Raw genomic sequence first — 26,351 nt, forward strand, 5'->3', positions numbered from 1 at the left:
CCGGCCGGGCTTGGCTCCGCCGGGCCCCTCCCACTCCCGTGACCAGCAGCGGACGTCAGAGGCAAGCGCCAGGAGGCGCATAAAGGTTCCCTCGGTCCCTCGTCCCGCGGGACGCGCGCGGGTGCGCGCCGGGAGAAGCCCGGGATAAGGGCTGGACCGTCTGTGGCTGTCCGGGTCCAGAGGAGGCCGGGCCAGGCCACGGACCTTGGTTTTGCAACATAAGATACATTTGCCCAAGTGAGACTTTACATTTCTTTGGACCCTGGTTAGGGATTTGTCATTGTTATTACCTTAGCTAACATACTTGTAACCCTGGCACTAGGGTATATTACTCTTAATGCTTGCGTTAGGTCTTTTATCTAGTACCAAAATATAATTTCTAAGTTTTGACCATGTCCAAAGCTAAAAATGATAAGTTTGCATCTGGGGCAGGTACAATAGACAATTACTTGGTAAAAATGGTAAACAAAATTAATAATGACCGGAGAGCCTCGCTAGGTCGAGGGTGCCCACCTGTTCCACACCAAGATACTCCTAACCCTTCTGTGGAATCTCTAGCCGATGATACTCTTGATCTGGGCAATCGGGTGGTCATAATGGCTGAAGCGCAGGTCCATTCTGAGCTGCAGGAGGAATTACCTGATATATCTATTGATGCAATAGAGGAGGTCCCACCAGCCCCTAGACCAGTGAGAACCTGTAGAAAATTACAAATTAAACGCGGGGGGAAGTATAGTAAAAAAAGAGCAGAAACTTCCCAACTAGTTCAAAACGGCCTTGCTGCTGGAACCGACCCACAGGAAGGAAATAGTGCAGCCAGTATTAGCATAAGTCCGGAGCAATTTGCATTACTGGTCTGCACCATAGAAGCTAAGATAGAGGCTAAGATAGAAGAGTTTATTAAACCCCTAGTGCTCAAATTGGATACTGTCACCTCAGAAGTAAAGAGGCTAGGAGGTCTGTTAGCAACACACTTGGCCTCGGTCGAAAGAGCTAAGGCTGTCGCAAAGGGTCCTGCTGGAGTGGGGCAGGGAATTAGTAAAGACAACTTGCAGCAACTAAGCCAGCAAACAACTGTAATTGAAACTGCTTCTCCTGATCCTACACCAATAACCTGTCCAACCAAACAGCCTTTCTCAGGACCAGATGGCACATCGGGTTTTAGACAGGTAAAAAAAAGTCGCTTTATAAATCTTCCCCCTGACTGTGCACCCTATGTGGTTGTCCTAACCAATGTCCTGCCTCCTGATCATCACCCTGCTCAGTCCCATTAGGAATCACATGAATCACTAAAAAATAAAACAGTGTCATGGCTGAATAGGAGATGTGGCTTCCCAACAAAATATTCTGATCAAATATTGTCCACTAGAAGGGCAAACTTGATTGGCCCGTCCAGAAAGACGTGTAGTGGGGATTGTATAATTGTTCATTTTAAACACCTCCAACATGTTGCAACACTTTTGTTAAGGGCAGCCTCTTTGGTCTATGACGAAAACAGTGTTTGTGTGCGTCCACTTGGTTATTTTTACAAGCATTTAATCAAAGCTCCTCCTAATCTTGGGAGATTTAGACCATTTACTCCTACTGAGCTTCGGGCTCCTGTAGTATCACAATTCTATAATGTTGACAATCACTGTAGGGATGGGCCTAATGTTGTGACACAAAATAGATTTGATTTACTCTCGGGCCTAGAGGCGTGTGACTGACGTGAGGACTCTGAGGGACAGGGAGGGGAGAGATTGGCTGACTTGGGATGTATGGAACCCGCACAAGTAAAAATGAGTCATAATAATACCCAACCTAAGTGTGCAAGCATCACTGAGGGTGTGGGGGAAAAGGTAAAAATGTTAAGCTGGAATATTGCTGGTCTTCGGCCCAAAAGGGATGATAATGTCTGGCTAAATTTTGTGAAACAGTACGACATTGTTGCATTTCAAGAGACCTGGGACAAGGATTGTGATTTCTGGATTAACCCCTTCGATGCTGGTGACGGAACCATTCCGTCATCAGTCACGGTTGAGCTGTGCTGATGACGGTATGGTTCCGTCATAACCACACTCAGTTAAGGGATGTCCAGCACCGGGGGGGGGGGGAATCGGGGCAGCAGCAAAGGTGTTAATGGTTTTACATCTTACTATGTACCTGGCTTGAGTTCGTCAGCAGGGAGAGACAGAGGGGGACTTATGTTTCTGGTTTCAGTAAACATAACAGGGAGAGTTAAAAAGGTCGACTGCACTTCCCCTAATTATCTAATATTAGAAGTAAGTTTGGCAAACAATATCAAACTAATTCTTATTAACTGCTATAACTCATTGCAAGGGGAGTCCCCAAACGAGCATCTCCATTTGCTGTCAAATTTTTTAATAACTTATAAGGAAAACCAAACCACTTTTGTTCATTATATCCTGATGGGTGATTTTAACGTACACTTATGTAGTCTAAACTGTCAATATAGAGATAGCGATGGTCCTGATTTCACAACCCGTCAACATTTTGAACACAGCTCCAAGGGGGAAGCATTGGAGACGCTTTTGTCTAATAATGACCTGTTTGAGGTGGGGTTTTCTGATGAGAGTAACCGTGTTCCTACGTACAGAGCTAGGGACTCTGAATCTATAATAGACTACATATTCCTATCCCCAGGACTTTTAAGTCATGTAATTTTCTATAATGCTATACCCTCTTCCTTTAGCGATCACAACCCGGTAGTGATCAAATTGGATAATGGCCTTTCCCTCCTGAACAAAACAGCTTTGTCACACGTTGCAGCTGATGTAAAAGCTAGAGATCAAGGGAGGAGATTAAAATGGAGTAAGGTCACCCCTGAAGACTTTCTTCACACCATTACAACAAAGGTTGGCACGGAACTAAATACATGTGCAGACCCCCTCAATTATGGGGGGGATATAATAGCTTCATACGAAGCCATTTGCCTGCAAGTGGCTAAAGAACTCACAATTAACACCCGAGCTAAAACTAATCCTGCCTTAGGCTGGTTCGATCATAAATGCACTAAAGCTCACAACCTACTTAAAAAGGCTCTTAATAAGACACCAAGGAATAAAAGGCTAGTAGCACAGCTTAGGAAAGAGTACTCATTAATAGTTCAGGCACGGAAAAATGAAATTAAACAAGATGCATGGGCAGCATTAATGGAAAAAGCAACTACGAAAGAATCTTCCAAGTTTTGGGCAATTGTCAATAATCCCTTGTTTACTGGTACCCAGAACTCTGTATTAGAAGTTAACATCTCAGAGGAGGACTGGTTAAGCCATTTTGAAAAAATCTATGGGAGTAATATTGAGCTGGAAACCTTTGAGGTACCAATTTCTGATCCCCCATTGATATCTATCAGTTTTAATATAGCGGAGGTTGAGAAAGCAATAGAGGGAACGGCAGGGCGTAAGGCGCCAGGCCCTGACGGTGTGCCCTCTGACATGTATAAGGCTAATCCCAAATATTGGGCAAAAATATTGCCGAACGTTTTTAATACATCGGCCGCCACAGAGTTCCCGAAATCATGGTCCAGTTCAATTATAATCCCCGTGTTTAAGAAGGGCCAAATGTTATAGGCCAATATCTTTACTAGATTCCTCTATTAAAATCTTAGGGAAGGTTATTCTAGCTAAAATAACAGACTGGGCTACGGAGAAAGATATCCTAACTAATGCCCAGTATGGCTTTAGATCTGGGAGGGGGACGGAGGACCAATGTCTTAATGTACATCTAATTGTATCTAAATACACGAAGGCTGTTAAGGGTTCAATTTTTCTGGGTTTCATGGACTTGTCCACGGCCTTCGATCTAGTTAATAGATCGAGGCTGTGGACCATGCTGTTGGACCTAGGACTTGACCGGCTCCTTGTGTATTTTTTAGCCGAGTTACACAGAGACCTGAGACCGTCAATAAGGATGACGCAGGAGGGGAAATGTACTGCAAGTTTTAAATCAGGTAGAGGGGTGCGCCAAGGTTGCATCTTGGCCCCTATGTTATTTACTTTATACATAAACTCCCTGGAAGACAACTTGTTAACGGCAACACTAGACATCCCGCGTATGGGAGGAACACCCATCCCTGTACTCCTATGAAAGTTGAAAGTTGAAAGGATTTATATAGCGCACTGTGACCGAGCGGCTTCCTGGCGCTGGGAGAGAAAAGCGAAGGCAGAGCGGGAGGGAGACAAAAAAGTATTAAGGAAGAAACGCTTGAGCAAATTGATAGGTTTTTAATGCCTTGCGAAATACCAAATAATCAGAGATAGACCTAATGGGGAGTGGAAGATTGTTCCAGAAACGGGGGGCAAGAGTAGAGAACCTAGTGCCTCCAGTTCTGGTTTTCCGGAAGCGGGGAACACTAAGCAGAGCCTGGCTGGAGGAGCGGAGGTCACGGACAGGACAATAGTGGCTAATTCTGGAGTTGATGAAGACCGGGGCCGTATGAGCACGGGCCATAAAGACTATACATCCCAGTTTAAAGAGGGCTCTTTGCTGGACGGGGAGCCAATGGAGGGACTTGAGTAAGGGAGTGGTGTGATAAGACCTGGGAAGCTGATGAATAAGACGAGCGGCCTGATTTTGAATGGTCTGAAGGCGACGGTGTTCGTAAGCTGGGATCCCCACATACAGGCAATTCCCATAGTCTAGTTTCGAAAGAATCAAAGCTAAAACAATTATCTTGAGGGCATCAAATGAAAAAAAAACTGGATATTTTGCGGATGATCCGGAGGGAAAGGAAACAGGATGACACCACAGAGCTGATTTGCGGATGCATGGAGAGGTCCTGACTAACTTTGATTCCCAAAGTTCTAACCGAGGAGGAGGAAATCGGAGGAGGGCCAAAGGTGGAAGGCCAGAAAGCGGGAGTCCAGGGGGTAGTGGAGCCACCCGTCAGGACCAACTCCATTTTGTCCGGATTTAGCTTTAGATGGTTTTGGTTCATCCAGTCAGAAATGAAAATAAGAGTGGTTTAAAATTTAAGAATAGACTCAGGAGAGGGAGACAGATCAAAAACAAGCTGGAGGTCATCAGCGTAATTGTTTAGGGAGACCCCCATATTAAGCAGTGAAATAATGAGGGGGTAAATGTAAAGATTAAAAAGAAGGGGAGAAAGAGAGGATCCTTGGGGAACTCCAGAGGGCACCGGGAGAGAGGGAGCAGAGAAGCCAGAGAGACGGACAGCCTGCATCCGGCCCTCAAGAAGGGAAGTAAGCAAGCCAGGAAAGAGCGGTTCCCTGAATGCCCGCTGCCCTGACACGGTCGAGAAGGATGGCATGGTCGACCGTGTCAAAAGCAGCAGACAAATCAAGGAGCACCAAGGCTTGAGGAGAATTAGAGTCCGCCTTGCATTTCAACTCATCCAGCACAGCAAGGACCACTGCTTCGGTCGAGTGGGCCGGGCGAAATCCTGCTTGGTGGGAGGCCAATAGATGGTTACTCTCAATATAGTTAGACAGGCAGGAAGTGATGTGGCTCTCCAGGATTTTGCCTAGATAAGGAAGCAGTGAGACGGGCCTGAAATTAGCAGGGATATTAGGGTCAGAGCCAGGTTTTTTCAGGATAGGGATAATAGTAGCTGATTTAAATGGGGTCGAAACAGTGCCCTGAGAGATAGAAGCATTTAAAAGAGATAAAGGAGGTTCAGGACAGCCCGAAAATAGGTCCCTTAGAATACAAGCTGGGGCATAATCAGCCGGAGAGCCCGACTTGACCTTTTTAAGCAGGGCAACAAAGGATTCTTTCGAGATAGGAGGGAAATAATTAAGGGAGGGGGACAGAGGGGGACGACGGGGGGAGGAGGGGAGGGAGCTGTCGGGGGGGGATGTTCCGTTTAATGATAGCAATCTTCTCAAGGAAGAAGTTATTCAAAGAGAGGCAGAGGGCTAGGGAGGGGACAGGATTAGGGTTAATACGGTCGGATGTAGCCAAATCGTGGACGATGGAGAAGATCTCCTTCGATTTATTGGCCGCAAGTAGAATTTTGCTAGAAAAGTAAGCTGATTTAGCTGAAAGGATAGCTCTCTTTTAGTTCCTTAGCAAGGATTTATATTGATCCCTCAGGAGGGGACAGTAGTTGCGCCTCCACTAGCGCTCTGAGTGTTTCAGAGCCGATTTAAGGGCTTTCAGCTCACTGATAAACCATTTATTGGCTGCGTGGAGGCGGCAGGCCTTGACCCTTCTGAGGGGAGCAACAGAATCACATGATGTGGATAGCCAGGTGTTGACAGCCGCCACCTGATGGTCGAGGGGGAGATCAGCTAAATCGGGGAGGGAAGTCGCCAAGGAAGATTGAATGGCATTAAAGTTTACCCGGTTCCAATTTCGTGCTACGACGTTCCTGGGTAAAGGGGACTTGTCCCTAAATGCTAGTTCAATAGAGAAAGAAATGAGGGAATGGTCAGACCAAGTGCAAGGAATCGTGTCAATGGAAGAAATGGCACGATTAACCGTCCAGATCTGATCCATAGTATGACCATGGACATGGGTGGGGGTATGGATGTGCAAATCAAATTAAGGCAGCAGAGAGTGTCCGAGAAATCCTTAGAGGTTTGATCTTCCCTGGGGTCACCCGGCCAGTAATTGAAATCGCCCAATAATAGGACTGACGAGTCGTTAATCACCAGGGTGGCCAGCAAGTTTTGAAGAGCAGACAAAAAATTAGGCATGGTTTGCGGGGGGCGATAGAGCAAGATTATGGTAAGGGGAGCTAAGAGATTCAATGAATGGGCAACTAAAAAGTCCACATTAAGTATGGGGGAACAAGGGAGGAGCTGGAACTGCAGAGTGGACCGGATGATCATGGCTACACCTCCACCGACTTTCCAATTGGGACGGTCAGCCCGAAGGGGATAGTAGGATTCGGGAATCCTATACGCGGACGATGCCGTTTTACTGGCTCAGACCCCCCTTAGTTTACAAAGATTACTAGATTCCTTGGGGGATTTTATGAAATCACTGGACCTTGTGGTCAATTATGGTAAATCTCACATTATGTCACTGGGCACGGGAAAAAACAACATTAAATCCATTTATTGCAACAAGGAAGCAATCTCAAGAGTGAAAGTGTTTACCTATCTGGGAGTTGTTTTTGACGACAAAGGACTTTGGGCACCGCAACTCTCAACTAAGGTAAATGCTGTGAGAAGCTCCTCAGCTGCAATATTAGGTTTCGCTAAAAGACTGGGGGAAAAGCCGGGCGAAGCAATCCTAGCTATATACAAAGCAAAAACTATATCAATTGCTAGGTATGGGGCTGCAATATGGGGGTACACTAAATCTGATTCCATCCAAAGAGAAGAAAATAAATTTTTACGTGCCCTCCTCGGCCTTCCACAATCGACAGCGACCCATTCGGTCCACCTCGAGTTGGGGACAGGCTATATTTCAGATACAATAAAAATGGCCCCAATCCTGTTATGGATTAGAACCTGGTTGAATCCGAATCTTACTATGAATCACAAGATTCTGAAGGATTGCATGAAATTAGATAAAATGAAGGAAATCCAGTGGCTGTCCTATATCAAAATGTCAACAAGGAATCTGGGGCGCCCAGAGATTTTCTCCAATCCTGAAGGTCTATGTAAAGCTGATCTTAAATGGGTTAAAATAAATTACATTAAGCTCAGCGAGCTAGAGCGGGAATCAGAAGAGTTAAGTAAACCGACAGTTAGGGCCCACTTCTTGCTCATTTAGTCTCTAGCCATGCAATCGTACCTGTCCATCGTTACGATCCCTTTTCACAGATGGCTATTGACAACATTTTGTTTCAACCAGATCCATTTGGTATTAAGTGACCCACAGGGATGGAGTAGCCTGAGGATGCGGCTCCTTGTAAATGCGATGATTTCTCCCCCCAAGATACCATGCATTTTATGTTTTTTTGTCCTCTGTATTATGAAGCTAGAAAAAGGTTTAATTTTCCAGTACTGAAAGAGAAGGCTTTCATACAGTCTAAACCTGCATTACTGTTTTTACAATTAATGGAATCCCCTGTAACCATGTTTAGTGTTGCAAGCTTTCTTTGTGTGTCTATTAGGAGTAGGAGGATTAGACAGGCAGCCCAACAGGAGATGAAAAACCAGTCATTATAAGTCTACCGATAGTGATTGACTGACTTTTACCATGAAATTGTTTTTTAACTGTTTTTAATGGAATTGTATGTTTTGATACTATTTTAAAAGAAACAAAAATTTGTATAGTATACTTTTATGATTTTTAATAATCGAATAAAGTGGTTTTGACTTGACTTGACTTGACTAGCATGCAGACACGAGGGCTTATTTAGAAGCCCCTTGTGCCCCCGGTGCGTCACTTTTGACATGGGAAAAAATGACATACCAGCAGTGCAAGGGGCTTGTAAATAAGCCCCACAGTGTTTTGAGTTGCATTGCACAAGCGACCAACTTAAAACTTTTGTTGATACAGGCCTTGGTATCATATTAAGTCAGTGTTTGGTAACTCTGTATCACCTTTCACCAGGGGTGCTGACTCTTTGATGACCCACATTTTAGTTATGGTGGCAATAGGATGTCAGGACTGCTATAAGATAGACCAGTTCCTGGTTCATGTATTCATGCTACGTGTTCACCATGACGGACAGACAGACCGACGTGAGCTGTGTGTGTTCTCTGTTCTCAGGTTCCAGGTACTGGGAGTATGACTTCAAGCAGCAGCCCAGCCTGGGGGACTGCAGGGGCAGCTCCCCCTCACTGGCATTTACCCAATACGCGCTAATGCAGATGGAGGACGACTGGAGCCAGTTCTTCCAGCGCCTCTTTGGAGACTCAAAAAACAGTAAGTGGGAAAACACAGCTTTGCCACGTGCAAGTACACACATCATGTGCAGGTGGAGATATGGCATGACTTGTACACAGTCCCAACATTCACAAACCTACAGGGAAACATTCGCCAACACATACAAACCTTGCACACAAACCTTGCAAACGTATATCTCAAGTACAAAGACCATTATATGGAAAGGCAAAGGCTATTGACACAGACAGCCACACATCTCTTACACTGACCCCTTGTATCTGGGACTTCAGGGGTTTCAGTACCACGTCTCAGAAGCTAGGTGCAGATGACCAGGTTTCCCGCAAAGTACGTGATAGAATTTTTGGGAAATGAAAGGGCATATTTACAAGCCCCTATCGCTGCAGCAACGTTACTTTTTCCAATGTTCTTGTGGCGATAGGGGCCTTGCCTTATTATCAAGGCAGTGATAAGCCACCAAATGTGGTTTAACGCCTCCTTGTGAATAAGGCACCCTTTCACGCTATACTTAGCGTGAAAGGGGTGGGCAATGGTTGTTGCAGTGGGCGTTCCCCAGCAATACCAATTGATTTTGACTCTGCCCCCTATTTACAAGGGTGGCGTAAATATGGGACAGCGCCAAAATTAAGACCAGGGAAAAGCTGGTCTAAAGATGCAGAATGATGAGAAATGCTTTATTTCTCCTAGTTTTTGCTGTTTCTGTGTATTCTGCATCGTGCAGCACACATACAAACAGCAAAACCCCATGTATGGTTGTTTATGTGCAGGAAGCTGTCACAACGCAGGCAGCCTTGCACTATGGGTAAGCAAATCAGTAACAGGACTATTCCTCATTTGAGAGGGGAATAAAGAAGAAAAAAGGCTGTAGTAAGGAATAGAACGAGGTGTTATCTGAGGTAGAAAGGTAGTGAAGGAACTCAGAAGTCGTCATGAGGCTTGTAGGAACTAGTTTGGAAATGTCAAGGGGTTATGTTTAAAAGGTTAATCGCCTTTCAGGAGTGTTGAAATTGTTTTAAAGCTCCGTATAAAGCATAACACTGTATGAAACTAACCTCAGTACATGGATATAACTGCTTTGTTCAGTGCCGCACATCTGGCAATAGAATGTCACACATAAGCACATTGCAAACATAAAAACGTTCCACATAACCACACCTAAAATGTGACAGCTAGGATGACCCAGGACTCTACATCCAGAGAGTAAAGCCATGTTCAAGCACCATTAGTATCACTGATCCTCATAGTGCACCATTTTCCTGTTTCCCCAGAAGGGGCCAGCAAGGCCCAGTCCATCAGCCGAGCATGGCGAGGTCTTCCCAGTAACCTGGATGCAGCCGTGGCTGGAAGGCTCTACCTGCCGCAGCCAAGCAAGCAAAACAGCCGGAGCTGGAGGAGGAAGTCCCGCAGGATTCAGAACCAGCGGAACCGCCGGAGATATCAGCTGAGGAAAAGAAAGTCCTCTTTCAGCTTCTTCGACTGGATGTCGGAGGAGGACGAGGATGACACGGATTTTGACCCCGACTGGATCATGCCTGTCGCCCCGCGCTGCCAACCCGTCCAGAGCGTCTACTTCTTCAAGAAAGGTATAGGCGGGGAGATTTTTTTATGCATGCTGTGTTCCTGCCATTGTATTGTGTGTGCAAAGAGTGCTTGATAGCCACTGTTAGTGTTTAGTTTGTAAAAAAACATTAGTGCCAGGGCCCTCGTCAGGAAGCCACTGCACTTGCACCATCCATTGCCCCATCCATGCTGCCGATGACAATATCAACTCAGCTACTAACATCACACTCTAACAAGTGTGACAATTCATACTATTCCAGGCCCCCAAAGGTATAAGAATGGCTTGTGTGGGAGTTATTAGTCATTGTTAAAGTATATTCAATGCATAAATAGTTGTTGTGCTCATCCAATGGCGGCTAGTCAGGAACAGTGGCGTGCGGGTGTTGGGGTAGTTAGTGTAATAGGTAAAAAAAGAAAGAAAGAAAAGCAAACCTACCTGCAGGTCGCTGTCGCCGTCACACCTGACGCTTCTCCTCCAGCAGGAAGCACCCAGCCTCCGAGAATCCCCTCACCAATCACAACGCTGCTTTAAGCATCGCTTTGAATTGTCTGAGTTCTGTGGTTCGGTGCTCAGAGAGGGACTGGGAGGATGTGCATGTCCTCCACCCAGGTTGTGCTATACAGCCGGTAGAGAACATGCAAAGGGCGCATGACGGTTTTTCCGGCCCGAGACCTATTGTGAGTCTCCCGCCTCAGTCTGGCATTTATGCACAGACTACCCTGTTGTATTGCACACCTCACCTAAAGACTCGGCAGTTGCAGTTAGCCACGTCTCCCCACACAAGCTGCAGAGCAGACCCTTTATTAGTTACCTGAGGTCACCAGGGCTGTAAATCTCCCCCTAAGGGTCAAACCCACATCATTCCACCATCACAGGTACTGCGATTGGTCAATGCTACATTCCTCCCCAAAATTCAAATGATGAAAATTAGTAACTATTTGCAAGCAACTTTCCAAGTCCCTGAGCTCCCACACATTGACTGTCAATTTCACAAAATCATGGTACCTCTGCAAAAGGACATGATCTGCTCAGGGGTTGTATCATTGATGACCTCCTCTCCTGTGTGACTCCGACATGGGGTCTTTTTGACGGCCCTCCCACTGGGTTTGTGTCTTTAGGTGTGGGGAAACCAGCTCTGTTGTTATAACTGCTGGGGGCAAAGCTGCAGGTATATCACACCCTCAGACAGTCTCGAAGTATATACCGCCACAGGGAACCTGGTCCTGGAGGATTAGTGATTTTGCTCGACAACTTCAATGAACAAGATGTTCTGATTGATGTCCTCAGCCCCTCCGGTCACCATGGTGCCCCATATCCAGGAAACTCTTCAAGGGATACGTTCAAATGGGAGCCGGGACTTGCTCCCCTGGTACCAGTCTTTGGCAAGCACCAGCTCGCCCACTTGTAGTGTTCTTCAACTTGTTAGGCGACACCTGTTGGCATGAGCATTCTGCGTCTCGCTGCATTGTTGGGCCTAGTTACCAGGTAGTTTTTCCGGGCGCCACTCATGATGAAGTAGGATTGTTTCTACTGCCTGATGCCTCTTGCAGGCCAGGCTTGAGGCGGGTCACAAAGCGAGACTGTCTGTACTCTCTCAAAAAGTAGGGAATGGTTCACTCCAGGTTGTGGTTGATGGCTTGGGCTATAGGACCGGATGCACATGAATCGTTCCGCTTCATGATTAGTTTGAGGCCACCTGGGTGTGATCTTCTGATGCCTTACACTTAGTGATCTGAATTAGTCTTTTATCACTTGCTCCTGGAATGACAGACCATTGTCTGTCTGTATCTCACGGCTTAGCCCATGAATTGCCATGTTCTTTTCAAACTTCAGAATCACTTCATTAGCAGAAGTGATGGACAGTGTTGGCCATGGCTGGATGTGTCCTGGTCGCTCCTGGTGGGGTCTAGGTGATTTTCTGCCCAGTAATAGGTAGGCCCATGGTGCAGGTGCAGCATTGCCGAATGTCACAAATGGCCTCTTAGGCCTACAAGGAAGCGTACCTTGGTGGGCTGCTGTGTGCACTGTGGTTGCTGGTGTCAGCCCTGCCTTGTGCATCATGGGAGAAACTTTACTGGCTTTTCCTGGTGGGCTCACTTCAATGGTGCTGTGGTGCTTGTCTGGTGACCACCCTCAGTGTGTTGTGGAGGCTCTCATGCCCCTGCGATGTGTGGGCTGCTGTTTGGGGATAATGCAGGTGAGAGTGGCTCAGAATGGGAGTGTAGCTTACTTGAGGGACTGCTGTCCAATAAGTGGCAGTGACCACCACTACTCACTTGTCGCTTTTCTTTTGTGTCACCCAGTGCCCCTAAACAGGATGCCAACACAACTGCTGTGGTTAGCCACATCTGGGTAACAGCCTTCATGCCGTGGATCGAACCATGCTGTGCCTTAACAGCGTGGTGCGAACCACAAATGCATCAATAAAATGCATTCCTTTACCACGCAAGTCATTACAGCAACTTGCCTAAGGAAAGCGTTGTTGGATTGAAGTTGGACTTTAAGGCCAACACTTTCCCTACTGTTCCACAGACTGGAGTTGGAATAGTAAGTTATACTATTCCAACTCCAGCGCTCTCCCTAAAGCAAGTAGTTGTAACAACTTGCTTGGTAACGGAATGCTTTGTAAAGACGCATTTGATGTTTAGACCACATTATTAGGGCAGGTGAGATTAACACCTGCATGGTTCTGACATACAACCCAACTGTTGTTGGTTACCAGCGACACGAGGGCTAGATCATGTGCAACTCCATCAAAGGGGCAAACCTCAGAACCATTCCCCCATAAAAAATGTTGCACTTGCACAATACTACAGAACCACTCCTACTTTGTTTTGTCCACCGAACATCCAGTCACTCCTTTAAGGGAGCTAATCGTGCTCATGTGCATTATTACACTAATGGAATACTTTGCCGGGTAAATAGAAAGAGAAACTCCATTGCATTGGTGGGTGTAAACGTTTAGCAATATGCTGAGTATTGTGCTTTCTTTGTGCAAGACAGCTATTTTACAAGTACCCGAACCATCTTTGAGGTTCAACCAAGCAAAAATAAAGGGGGTGGGGTGTGCTATGAAAATTGTCTGGTAACAGTAAGTAGTCGTGCCATGGTTTCTAACAGAAGCAAGGAAAATGGGCCCCTTTCTCCTTGGTCGAATTGTTAAATGCAGCCATAATTTGAGCGCAGTAAGTCCTTCACATGAATGTGCCTTAGTTGCATTGCATCTGCTGCATTAATGATAGCTGTGCCTTTGGTGTGTGGGAAGAAATATTGCATTAGAGCATTGTGGTTGCAGCTTCCAGTCTCATATCCATGCACAGTGCTCCCATCATCGTGCTCCTATCCTTCTAGGGGAATGTGGCGCCCAGGTATGTTGGAAATTGACACGGTGGGGAGTGCTGTGAAACAAGTAGTTCCAGGTCACCAAAGAAAGTGACAGAATAAACAGAGAAAGAGCTCTCCTGCTCTACTACTCTGGAGAGGATTTGCACAAAATGTTGTAGACATTTCTCTACACTGCTGAGGATGATGGCTTCACCTCATACTTCATCCCACGAGTGAACATTGACTACCAGTGTTTCAGGCTGAGGCATGCTAAGAAGATGGAGGAGGAATCAATCAACATACTTCATGCCTGGCTCTGGGAATAGACATGGGGCTGAGAACAAACAGTGCCGCGAGGGTGCAATGGGAGTGGGCGCCCATTTTAGGTTTTGCCTCGCCAAAAAGATGCGCTCTGCGCATCTTTTTCGCGCAGGCGAAAACCTGATGAGAATTGTAGTGTGCTTTGGGTCGGCCCTCCTCATTCATTGGCTGGCTCCGTAAATGGAGCCTTGCCATTGGACGAGGGGCCTGTCCGTCAATGCCGGACCAGACACGGGGGCGTTCCCGACATTCTTTGGCTTTTGCCGACGTCACGCGACGCCGGGAACGCCCCCGAGTCTGTTCCGGCATTGCCGGCACCTCCCTTGCTCCCCCTCCCGCTTGTTTCCTGGTGCCCGCCTTCGTGCTCCGGCCGGCCGTCGTCAGCGTCTCTCCTCCCCCTTTCCCGCCCCCTCCCGCTTCTCTCTGATGCCCGCCTTCCGGTGAGACACTGTGATGAATGCCACTGAAAGCCCTGGATGGACTGGGCTGGGTCCGGGTCAGTCTGCTCGGTAGTGGGCTGACTAAAGCGTGAACGCTTGAAAACAGCTTGAAACATTGAAAGAACATATTTGAACCAGCCTTTGACAATAAATTCTGACGTAATGCAGCTAACACAAATGTAACGTGTGAAACAGCAGACTGTTATGTTCAGCCAGAGTGGAGCTTCAGAGTGGAGCTTCAGAGTGCAGAGTGGAGCTTCAGAGTGGAGCTTCAGAGTGCAGAGTGGAGCTTCAGAGTGCAGAGTGGAGCTTCAGAGTGGAGCTTCAGAGTGGAGCTTCAGAGTGGAGCTTCAGAGTGGAGCTTCAGAGTGGAGCTTCAGAGTGCAGAGTGGAGCTTCAGAGTGGAGCTTCAGAGTGCAGAGTGGAGCTTCAGAGTGCAGAGTGGAGCTTCAGAGTGCAGAGTGGAGCTTCAGAGTGCAGAGTGGAGCTTCAGAGTGGAGCTTCAGAGTGGAGCTTCAGAGTGCAGAGTGGAGCTTCAGAGTGGAGCTTCAGAGTGGAGCTTCAGAGTGGAGCTTCAGAGTGCAGAGTGGAGCTTCAGAGTGGAGCTTCAGAGTGCAGAGTGGAGCTTCAGATTGGAGCTTCAGAGTGCAGAGTGGAGCTTCAGAGTGGAGCTTCAGAGTGCAGAGTGGAGCTTCAGAGTGCAGAGTGGAGCTTCAGAGTGCAGAGTGGAGCTTCAGAGTGCAGAGTGGAGCTTCAGAGTGGAGCTTCAGAGTGGAGCTTCAGAGTGGAGCTTCAGAGTGGAGCTTCAGAGTGCAGAGTGGAGCTTCAGAGTGCAGAGTGGAGCTTCAGATTCAGAGTGGAGCTGCAGATTCAGAGTGGAGCTGCAGATTCAGAGTGGAGCTGCAGATTCAGAGTGGAGCTGCAGATTCAGAGTGGAGCTTCAGAGTGGAGCTTCAGAGTGGCGCTTCAGAGTGGCGCTTCAGAGTGGAGCTTCAGAGTGGAGCTTCAGAGTGCAGCTTCAGAGTGCAGAGTGGAGCTTCAGAGTGGAGCTTCAGAGTGAAGAGTGGAGCTTCAGAGTGGAGCTTCAGAGTGCAGAGTGGAGCTTCAGAGTGGAGCTTCAGAGTGCAGAGTGGAGCTTCAGAGTGGAGCTTCAGAGTGCAGAGTGGAGCTTCAGAGTGGAGCTTCAGAGTGCAGAGTGGAGCTTCAGAGTGCAGAGTGGAGCTTCAGAGTGCAGAGTGGAGCTTCAGAGTGGAGCTTCAGAGTGGAGCTTCAGAGTGCAGAGTGGAGCTTCAGAGTGGAGCTTCAGAGTGCAGAGTGGAGCTTCAGAGTGCAGAGTGGAGCTTCAGAGTGCAGAGTGGAGCTTCAGAGTGGAGCTTCAGAGTGGAGCTTCAGAGTGCAGAGTGGAGCTTCAGAGTGGAGCTTCAGAGTGGAGCTTCAGAGTGGCGCTTCAGAGTGGAGCTTCAGAGTGGAGCTTCAGAGTGCAGCTTCAGAGTGCAGAGTGGAGCTTCAGAGTGGAGCTTCAGAGTGAAGAGTGGAGCTTCAGAGTGGAGCTTCAGAGTGCAGAGTGGAGCTTCAGAGTGGAGCTTCAGAGTGCAGAGTGGAGCTTCAGAGTGGAGCTTCAGAGTGCAGAGTGGAGCTTCAGAGTGGAGCTTCAGAGTGCAGAGTGGAGCTTCAGAGTGCAGAGTGGAGCTTCAGAGTGCAGAGTGGAGCTTCAGAGTGGAGCTTCAGAGTGGAGCTTCAGAGTGCAGAGTGGAGCTTCAGAGTGGAGCTTCAGAGTGCAGAGTGGAGCTTCAGAGTGCAGAGTGGAGCTTCAGAGTGCAGAGTGGAGCTTCAGAGTGCAGAGTGGAGCTTCAGAGTGGAGCTTCAGAGTGGAGCTTCAGAGTGCAGAGTGGAGCTTCAGAGTGGAGCTTCAGAGTGGAGCTTCAGAGTGGAGCTTCAGAGTGGAGCTTCAGAGTGCAGAGTGGAGCTTCAGAGTGGAGCTTCAGAGTGCAGAGTGGAGCTTCAGAGTGGAGCTTCAGAGTGCAGAGTGGAGCTTCAGAGTGGAGCTTCAGAGTGCAGAGTGGAGCTTCAGAGTGCAGAGTGGAGCTTCAGAGTGCAGAGTGGAGCTTCAGAGTGCAGAGTGGAGCTTCAGAGTGCAGAGTGGAGCTTCAGAGTGCAGAGTGGAGCTTCAGAGTGCAGAGTGGAGCTTCAGAGTGCAGAGTGGAGCTTCAGAGTGGAGCTTCAGAGTGGAGCTTCAGAGTGGAGCTTCAGAGTGGAGCTTCAGAGTGGAGCTTCAGAGTGCAGAGTGGAGCTTCAGAGTGCAGAGTGGAGCTTCAGAGTGCAGAGTGGAGCTGCAGATTCAGAGTGGAGCTGCAGATTCAGAGTGGAGCTGCAGATTCAGAGTGGAGCTTCAGAGTGGAGCTTCAGAGTGCAGAGTGGAGCTTCAGAGTGGAGCTTCAGAGTGGAGCTTCAGAGTGCAGCTTCAGAGTGCAGAGTGGAGCTTCAGAGTGGAGCTTCAGAGTGCAGAGTGGAGCTTCAGAGTGGAGCTTCAGAGTGCAGAGTGGAGCTTCAGAGTGGAGCTTCAGAGTGCAGAGTGGAGCTTCAGAGTGGAGCTTCAGAGTGCAGAGTGGAGCTTCAGAGTGCAGAGTGGAGCTTCAGAGTGCAGAGTGGAGCTTCAGAGTGGAGCTTCAGAGTGGAGCTTCAGAGTGCAGAGTGGAGCTTCAGAGTGGAGCTTCAGAGTGCAGAGTGGAGCTTCAGAGTGCAGAGTGGAGCTTCAGAGTGCAGAGTGGAGCTTCAGAGTGCAGAGTGGAGCTTCAGAGTGGAGCTTCAGAGTGGAGCTTCAGAGTGCAGAGTGGAGCTTCAGAGTGGAGCTTCAGAGTGGAGCTTCAGAGTGGAGCTTCAGAGTGGAGCTTCAGAGTGCAGAGTGGAGCTTCAGAGTGGAGCTTCAGAGTGCAGAGTGGAGCTTCAGAGTGGAGCTTCAGAGTGCAGAGTGGAGCTTCAGAGTGGAGCTTCAGAGTGCAGAGTGGAGCTTCAGAGTGCAGAGTGGAGCTTCAGAGTGCAGAGTGGAGCTTCAGAGTGCAGAGTGGAGCTTCAGAGTGCAGAGTGGAGCTTCAGAGTGCAGAGTGGAGCTTCAGAGTGCAGAGTGGAGCTTCAGAGTGGAGCTTCAGAGTGGAGCTTCAGAGTGGAGCTTCAGAGTGGAGCTTCAGAGTGGAGCTTCAGAGTGCAGAGTGGAGCTTCAGAGTGCAGAGTGGAGCTTCAGAGTGCAGAGTGGAGCTGCAGATTCAGAGTGGAGCTGCAGATTCAGAGTGGAGCTGCAGATTCAGAGTGGAGCTTCAGAGTGGAGCTTCAGAGTGGAGCTTCAGAGTGGAGCTTCAGAGTGGAGCTTCAGAGTGCAGAGTGGAGCTTCAGAGTGGAGCTTCAGAGTGCAGAGTGGAGCTTCAGAGTGGAGCTTCAGAGTGAAGAGTGGAGCTTCAGAGTGGAGCTTCAGAGTGAAGAGTGGAGCTTCAGAGTGGAGCTTCAGAGTGCAGAGTGGAGCTTCAGAGTGGAGCTTCAGAGTGCAGAGTGGAGCTTCAGAGTGGAGCTTCAGAGTGCAGAGTGGAGCTTCAGAGTGGAGCTTCAGAGTGCAGAGTGGAGCTTCAGAGTGCAGAGTGGAGCTTCAGAGTGCAGAGTGGAGCTTCAGAGTGCAGCTTCAGAGTGCAGAGTGGAGCTTCAGAGTGGAGCTTCAGAGTGCAGAGTGGAGCTTCAGAGTGGAGCTTCAGAGTGGAGCTTCAGAGTGCAGAGTGGAGCTTCAGAGTGGAGCTTCAGAGTGCAGAGTGGAGCTTCAGAGTGGAGCTTCAGAGTGCAGAGTGGAGCTTCAGAGTGGAGCTTCAGAGTGCAGAGTGGAGCTTCAGAGTGCAGAGTGGAGCTTCAGAGTGCAGAGTGGAGCTTCAGAGTGCAGAGTGGAGCTTCAGAGTGGAGCTTCAGAGTGGAGCTTCAGAGTGGAGCTTCAGAGTGGAGCTTCAGAGTGGAGCTTCAGAGTGGAGCTTCAGAGTGGAGCTTCAGAGTGGAGCTGCAGATTCAGAGTGGAGCTGCAGAGTGGAGCTGCAGAGTGGCGCTTCAGAGTGGAGCTGCAGAGTGGCGCTTCAGAGTGGAGCTTCAGAGTGGAGCTTCAGAGTGGAGCTTCAGAGTGCAGAGTGGAGCTTCAGAGTGGAGCTTCAGAGTGCAGAGTGGAGCTTCAGAGTGCAGAGTGGAGCTTCAGAGTGCAGAGTGGAGCTTCAGAGTGCAGAGTGGAGCTTCAGAGTGGAGCTGCAGAGTGCAGAGTGGAGCTTCAGAGTGCAGAGTGGAGCTTCAGAGTGGAGCTTCAGAGTGCAGAGTGGAGCTTCAGAGTGGAGCTTCAGAGTGCAGAGTGGAGCTTCAGAGTGGAGCTTCAGAGTGCAGAGTGGAGCTTCAGAGTGCAGAGTGGAGCTTCAGAGTGCAGAGTGGAGCTTCAGAGTGGAGCTTCAGAGTGGAGCTTCAGAGTGGAGCTTCAGAGTGGAGCTTCAGAGTGGAGCTTCAGAGTGGAGCTTCAGAGTGGAGCTTCAGAGTGCAGAGTGGAGCTTCAGAGTGGAGCTTCAGAGTGCAGAGTGGAGCTTCAGAGTGCAGAGTGGAGCTTCAGAGTGCAGAGTGGAGCTTCAGAGTGCAGAGTGGAGCTTCAGAGTGCAGCTTCAGAGTGCAGAGTGGAGCTTCAGAGTGGAGCTTCAGAGTGCAGAGTGGAGCTTCAGAGTGGAGCTTCAGAGTGGAGCTTCAGAGTGCAGAGTGGAGCTTCAGAGTGGAGCTTCAGAGTGCAGAGTGGAGCTTCAGAGTGGAGCTTCAGAGTGCAGAGTGGAGCTTCAGAGTGGAGCTTCAGAGTGCAGAGTGGAGCTTCAGAGTGGAGCTTCAGAGTGCAGAGTGGAGCTTCAGAGTGCAGAGTGGAGCTTCAGAGTGCAGAGTGGAGCTTCAGAGTGCAGAGTGGAGCTTCAGAGTGGAGCTTCAGAGTGGAGCTTCAGAGTGGAGCTTCAGAGTGGAGCTTCAGAGTGCAGAGTGGAGCTGCAGATTCAGAGTGGAGCTGCAGATTCAGAGTGGAGCTGCAGATTCAGAGTGGAGCTGCAGATTCAGAGTGGAGCTGCAGAGTGGAGCTGCAGAGTGGAGCTTCAGAGTGGAGCTTCAGAGTGGCGCTTCAGAGTGGAGCTTCAGAGTGGAGCTTCAGAGTGGAGCTTCAGAGTGGAGCTTCAGAGTGGAGCTTCAGAGTGGAGCTTCAGAGTGCAGAGTGGAGCTTCAGAGTGGAGCTTCAGAGTGCAGAGTGGAGCTTCAGAGTGGAGCTTCAGAGTGCAGAGTGGAGCTTCAGAGTGGAGCTTCAGAGTGCAGAGTGGAGCTTCAGAGTGGAGCTTCAGAGTGCAGAGTGGAGCTTCAGAGTGGAGCTTCAGAGTGCAGAGTGGAGCTTCAGAGTGGAGCTTCAGAGTGCAGAGTGGAGCTTCAGAGTGCAGAGTGGAGCTTCAGAGTGCAGAGTGGAGCTTCAGAGTGCAGAGTGGAGCTTCAGAGTGCAGAGTGGAGCTTCAGAGTGGAGCTTCAGAGTGGAGCTTCAGAGTGGAGCTTCAGAGTGGAGCTTCAGAGTGGAGCTTCAGAGTGGAGCTTCAGAGTGCAGAGTGGAGCTGCAGATTCAGAGTGGAGCTGCAGATTCAGAGTGGAGCTGCAGATTCAGAGTGGAGCTGCAGAGTGGAGCTGCAGAGTGGAGCTGCAGAGTGGAGCTTCAGAGTGGAGCTTCAGAGTGGCGCTTCAGAGTGGCGCTTCAGAGTGGAGCTTCAGAGTGGAGCTTCAGAGTGGAGCTTCAGAGTGGAGCTTCAGAGTGGAGCTTCAGAGTGGAGCTTCAGAGTGGAGCTTCAGAGTGCAGCTTCAGAGTGGAGCTTCAGAGTGCAGAGTGGAGCTTCAGAGTGGAGCTGCAGAGTGGAGCTTCAGAGTGGAGCTTCAGAGTGCAGAGTGGAGCTTCAGAGTGGAGCTTCAGAGTGCAGAGTGGAGCTTCAGAGTGGAGCTTCAGAGTGCAGAGTGGAGCTTCAGAGTGGAGCTTCAGAGTGCAGAGTGGAGCTTCAGAGTGCAGAGTGGAGCTTCAGAGTGCAGAGTGGAGCTTCAGAGTGCAGAGTGGAGCTTCAGAGTGCAGCTTCAGAGTGCAGAGTGGAGCTTCAGAGTGCAGCTTCAGAGTGCAGAGTGGAGCTTCAGAGTGCAGCTTCAGAGTGCAGAGTGGAGCTTCAGAGTGGAGCTTCAGAGTGCAGAGTGGAGCTTCAGAGTGGAGCTTCAGAGTGCAGAGTGGAGCTTCAGAGTGGAGCTTCAGAGTGCAGAGTGGAGCTTCAGAGTGCAGAGTGGAGCTTCAGAGTGCAGAGTGGAGCTTCAGAGTGGAGCTTCAGAGTGGAGCTTCAGAGTGGAGCTTCAGAGTGGAGCTTCAGAGTGGAGCTTCAGAGTGCAGAGTGGAGCTTCAGAGTGGAGCTTCAGAGTGCAGAGTGGAGCTTCAGAGTGGAGCTTCAGAGTGCAGAGTGGAGCTTCAGAGTGGAGCTTCAGAGTGCAGAGTGGAGCTTCAGAGTGGAGCTTCAGAGTGCAGAGTGGAGCTTCAGAGTGCAGAGTGGAGCTTCAGAGTGCAGAGTGGAGCTTCAGAGTGCAGAGTGGAGCTTCAGAGTGGAGCTTCAGAGTGGAGCTGCAGATTCAGAGTGGAGCTGCAGATTCAGAGTGGAGCTGCAGATTCAGAGTGGAGCTGCAGATTCAGAGTGGAGCTGCAGAGTGGAGCTGCAGAGTGGAGCTGCAGAGTGGAGCTGCAGAGTGGAGCTTCAGAGTGGAGCTTCAGAGTGGAGCTTCAGAGTGGAGCTTCAGAGTGGAGCTTCAGAGTGGAGCTTCAGAGTGGAGCTTCAGAGTGGAGAGTGGAGCTTCAGAGTGGAGCTTCAGAGTGCAGAGTGGAGCTTCAGAGTGCAGAGTGGAGCTTCAGAGTGGAGCTTCAGAGTGCAGAGTGGAGCTTCAGAGTGGAGCTTCAGAGTGCAGAGTGGAGCTTCAGAGTGGAGCTTCAGAGTGCAGAGTGGAGCTTCAGAGTGCAGAGTGGAGCTTCAGAGTGGAGCTTCAGAGTGCAGAGTGGAGCTTCAGAGTGGAGCTTCAGAGTGCAGAGTGGAGCTTCAGAGTGCAGAGTGGAGCTTCAGAGTGCAGCTTCAGAGTGCAGAGTGGAGCTTCAGAGTGCAGAGTGGAGCTTCAGAGTGCAGAGTGGAGCTTCAGAGTGGAGCTTCAGAGTGCAGAGTGGAGCTTCAGAGTGGAGCTTCAGAGTGCAGAGTGGAGCTTCAGAGTGGAGCTTCAGAGTGCAGAGTGGAGCTTCAGAGTGCAGAGTGGAGCTTCAGAGTGGAGCTTCAGAGTGGAGCTTCAGAGTGGAGCTTCAGAGTGGAGCTTCAGAGTGGAGCTTCAGAGTGGAGCTTCAGAGTGGAGCTTCAGAGTGGAGCTTCAGAGTGGAGCTTCAGAGTGGAGCTTCAGAGTGGAGCTTCAGAGTGCAGAGTGGAGCTGCAGATTCAGAGTGGAGCTGCAGATTCAGAGTGGAGCTGCAGATTCAGAGTGGAGCTGCAGATTCAGAGTGGAGCTGCAGAGTGGCGCTTCAGAGTGGCGCTTCAGAGTGGCGCTTCAGAGTGGCGCTTCAGAGTGGAGCTTCAGAGTGGAGCTTCAGAGTGGAGCTTCAGAGTGGAGCTTCAGAGTGGAGCTTCAGAGTGGAGCTTCAGAGTGCAGAGTGGAGCTTCAGAGTGGAGCTTCAGAGTGCAGAGTGGAGCTTCAGAGTGGAGCTTCAGAGTGCAGAGTGGAGCTTCAGAGTGGAGCTTCAGAGTGCAGAGTGGAGCTTCAGAGTGGAGCTTCAGAGTGCAGAGTGGAGCTTCAGAGTGCAGAGTGGAGCTTCAGAGTGCAGAGTGGAGCTTCAGAGTGCAGAGTGGAGCTTCAGAGTGCAGAGTGGAGCTTCAGAGTGGAGCTTCAGAGTGCAGAGTGGAGCTTCAGAGTGCAGAGTGGAGCTTCAGAGTGGAGCTTCAGAGTGCAGAGTGGAGCTTCAGAGTGCAGAGTGGAGCTTCAGAGTGGAGCTTCAGAGTGGAGCTTCAGAGTGGAGCTTCAGAGTGCAGAGTGGAGCTTCAGAGTGCAGAGTGGAGCTTCAGAGTGGAGCTTCAGAGTGCAGAGTGGAGCTTCAGAGTGCAGAGTGGAGCTTCAGAGTGCAGCTTCAGAGTGCAGAGTGGAGCTTCAGAGTGGAGCTTCAGAGTGGAGCTTCAGAGTGGAGCTTCAGAGTGGAGCTTCAGAGTGGAGCTTCAGAGTGTCAAGAGCAATGCCAATAGCTCTAACTTTAACAAAGGCAAAACCATTGCATTGTAAATGCTTGTTCTGCATCCCAGGAGCGCCATAGTATTGCAGAAGAAGACACAGACACTTGTCACCCTTTTCTGTAATACAGCTAGCACTGATGCACAGAGAGCTCCAGCACTATGTGCATGGGGGCGTGGCCCCACATCCTTTGATGGACCACAGATACTTTAGAGCAATAGGTCCCAATAATTCGGGCAGACCAAGACCAGAAACCATAGGGCTCTTGGCTCCATTACTAGGCTATACCAATGAAGCAATCCTTGAGGCATGTCGGGTCCAGTGACTGTCAAAAAAGACCCATACCTCAACTCAACACACGCACACACTGTAATTTCAACACTCAAGTACTTAATTGAAGGAGCCCTCCCTTGGTTATAGTACACTTGCACCATCCTAGGCGGGGAGGGAATGACCACTTCCTTGTGGTTAGTTCTGCCACTCAAGAGAGACAGAAATACCAAGGGCTAAGTGTACATATAATTACTGTGACATGTGGGGACTCGGTATTCTCTGTGTGTACATATAAGGCTTCCTGGTCACTCACTACGTGTGTAAAGCAGAATGCTTGTTCATAAGTGTACAGAAAGTGCTTCCTCCATTGAGTGGTGTTGATTGGGCACTTTATTTGTAAACTCTGTACAATTCAGTTATAAATAAATGCATTTCAATTTATTTTTTAATTCATGCAACTATTGTTAATCACAACAATAACAGGTTTTATCTGTTCCTATTGTACTTGTAACTATATTTGTTATGTATTTGATTTTATGTATGTGTAATGCTTTGTTATGTCTTAAAATTTTATGATCCACAGTGATGGAAATAAAGTTCTCTTATGATGTTAATCACAGCAATAACAGGTTTTCTAATCTATGTTCTGACCATCTTCCACCACTGTGTTTGCAACAATGTCCCTGCCTGCTCCTCTGGTGATAAAGAGGGCTCCATCTTGACTGCGTCCATCGATTTCTCCTCCTCCAGCGTTCATATTGTTGTTTCCTCTATCCATTTCCAGTATGGTACTCCCCCCAGTTAGGTGCAGTGTAGGCAAAATTAACTGTGTATATAATGCATTGTTTGCGTTGTGTCGCTTACATACAGCAGTCTCTACCCTCTGTGTGCTGAGTGCTTCTCACCCCCAGTGTCCATAGTTATACCTCTGTGTGATTTCCACCCGCATTTTATATAGTGTTCCATACACATACAGGGCACATGCCCCCTAAATACAAAGAGTACATAGAGTTTTCACAGACTGTATGTAGAGGGAGTGTTCTCACTGTGTGTTCCCCTGCAATGTGTGTACTACTTCAAGTGCTCCCTTGTATTACTATGTATACGAAGCTCCCTTGCAGTGTAAATACATGCCCTGTGAGACTTTAGGTATACCATAATGCCCGCAAACCCTTACATTCTCTCTTGTGCCTTTTCCTTCTCTTTCAGATAAGTATTACCGGGTGAACCTGGACACGAAGCGAGTGGACTATGTGTACCCCCGCTACCCGCGACCCATCGCACAATACTGGCTGGGTTGCGTGGACAGGAAAAAGCTGCGCTAGAAAGAACACTTCTGTTGAAGGGGTCCAAAGCATTGTCATCCGGTGAACCCCTGAAGCGTACCACAGCTTTCTGCTTGTCAACTGTGAAAGAACCCTGAGACATCATACTCACTGCCATTCAGCGAGCTGCCTTGCGCCATCTGTCCCTCTCCGTTTGCTCTAAGTGAGAGAGAGTGTTCAAGATGTCCTCAACTCTATGGTCGTGGGAAAACAAGCATCCTGCAGCTCTCTCTTTGTCCTAACTGTGGCCCCTCTCCCCACCAAGGCCCCACAGCTCTACCAACTAGGGAACTATCACCCTATAACCCTCTGCTTGTCCTGAGCCGATAACCTTCAGAAGACCTGCAGCTCTGTCAGCCTGAGAGACCCAGAGGGGTATGAGGCTCCCAGAGAAGTCCCCATATCTATCTGTCTACCTAAAGGAACATCATTAAGAGATGCTACAATTTCCAGATTTGTCAAGTATCAGGGCTGGAGCGTCCTAAGCCCTCTGAACCCTCGGACCACTAAGTAGTCCGAAGGTGTTCAGCAGCTTTGTAACTATCAGTGACTGCTAAGGTGGCTGGCCTCAATATGACCATCATGGGGAGGGTTGGTAAGATGCCCTGGAGCTCTCTGGCCATCGTAGGGAGTGTGGGTAAGGTGCCCTGCAGTTTCATGGCCACTGTGGGGAGTGCGGGTAAGGTGCCCTGCAACTCTCCGGCCATCATAGGTAGGATGAAGAAAGTGCTCTTCAGCTCGCTGACCATCATTGTGACTCGGGTGTCCCAGAACTCTTTGATCACGAATGGGTTTCTCAGGTACCCCAAAGATGCCCTTAATCTCTCTTACCATCCAGGCACCTTCATAAGTGCATTTGTTCTGGCTGGCCATGAAGGATTCCCCTCCCCCTCCCACCTGTTCTTCAGCTCTAAAACCCAGTGGGCATTGAGGCTAATCAGGGAGTGGATCTGTGAAGTCAAACTCCATGTCCACGATGTTACCCACGCAGAGGTAGTGTTGTAAGGGGGTGGTGGGTGTACAATGTCTTGCAGATCTTTCACCCTGAGACGACCTTCTGGTCTCTGCTGGCCCCAGGGGGAGGGTGTGAGATGTCCCTTGGCTCGCTACTGTTTTGAAGGCCATAAGCCACCCTATAGCTCTCTCTCCTTCCTAAGAACAATCTTTGTGTGCTGTAAAACATCAGTGATATATCCTGACACAAGCAGTGACACGAGTACCTACAGACAGTCTTATTGTTTTCAACGTAAGCACAATAAAAACAACACAATTGTATCAATGGCTTTGAGTGTGTAATGTATGGAGGGAATGGGGAGGACTGGAAGTGGTAGGTGCTGACTACCGCGGGGGGGGGGGGGCTTTTAATACGCATTGAGACACACCTTGGCGATTTAGAGGACCATAGGGGTAAGACCAGGAGTTGCTGCGGACAACTAATATGATATCCATCAGTGTTCAGCTGACAAGTTGACCAAGGATGTATTGTATCTTCTGTTTTAACTTATGTAAAGTACTTCGATACTCTCAGGTCTTGCCCGCTCTATATAAAATTAAAAAATAAATAAAAACAAAATGTGGGTGAATCGCCAAGCCTTGTATATAGCGAAACTGGGGCATGGGTAACTCCTAGAGATGGGAGGGGTTTAAATGTGGCGTTGCAAGTGGATCCCTGAGAAATTAGGACCTCATAGGGAAACCAGGTGTGGTATTCCTGATGCTGAATGGGGAAGCTGCCATACCGCACCCAATTACCCCAGTAATTGTTCTTTCTTCCAGAGTTTCACATGGACAGTTCGGCTGCTTTTGAGAACCAGAATGGCTGGGAAAAATGCACCAGATTCACTATGTTCCATAGACTCTCCTAATTCCAAAGGGGTCGGTACCTCTTTTATTATATTTACTTTGGTAGTTTGGATGTGCAGCTTTCCAACAACCTTGCATATACACTAATGCGATTCCACATTAGGCACAGGAAAACACGTTTGCCCTGATGATGGCCAATAACTCCGGCACACCGGTAGGCTGAAACATGTTGCCCCTTCTGAAACCACATTT

At 49.0% G+C, this 26,351-nt stretch overlaps 1 protein-coding gene across 1 annotated transcript in view; it reads left to right on the forward strand.

The window, feature by feature from the left end:
* Window positions 1–25,571, forward strand: part of VTN (vitronectin) — a 91,843-nt gene extending 66,272 nt beyond the window's left edge. The window contains exons 6-8 of the mRNA XM_078680123.1: window positions 8,635–8,790; window positions 10,038–10,352; window positions 24,181–25,571. Coding sequence (XP_078536249.1) covers window positions 8,635–8,790; window positions 10,038–10,352; window positions 24,181–24,296 — 587 coding nt within the window. The 3' untranslated portion in view covers window positions 24,297–25,571. The remainder of the gene's footprint in view (window positions 1–8,634; window positions 8,791–10,037; window positions 10,353–24,180) is intronic.
* Window positions 25,572–26,351: the final 780 nt, after the last annotated feature.

The sequence above is a fragment of the Lissotriton helveticus genome, chromosome 3_1, assembly GCF_964261635.1.
Source record: "Lissotriton helveticus chromosome 3_1, aLisHel1.1, whole genome shotgun sequence".
Taxonomy (NCBI): Eukaryota; Metazoa; Chordata; class Amphibia; order Caudata; family Salamandridae; genus Lissotriton; species Lissotriton helveticus.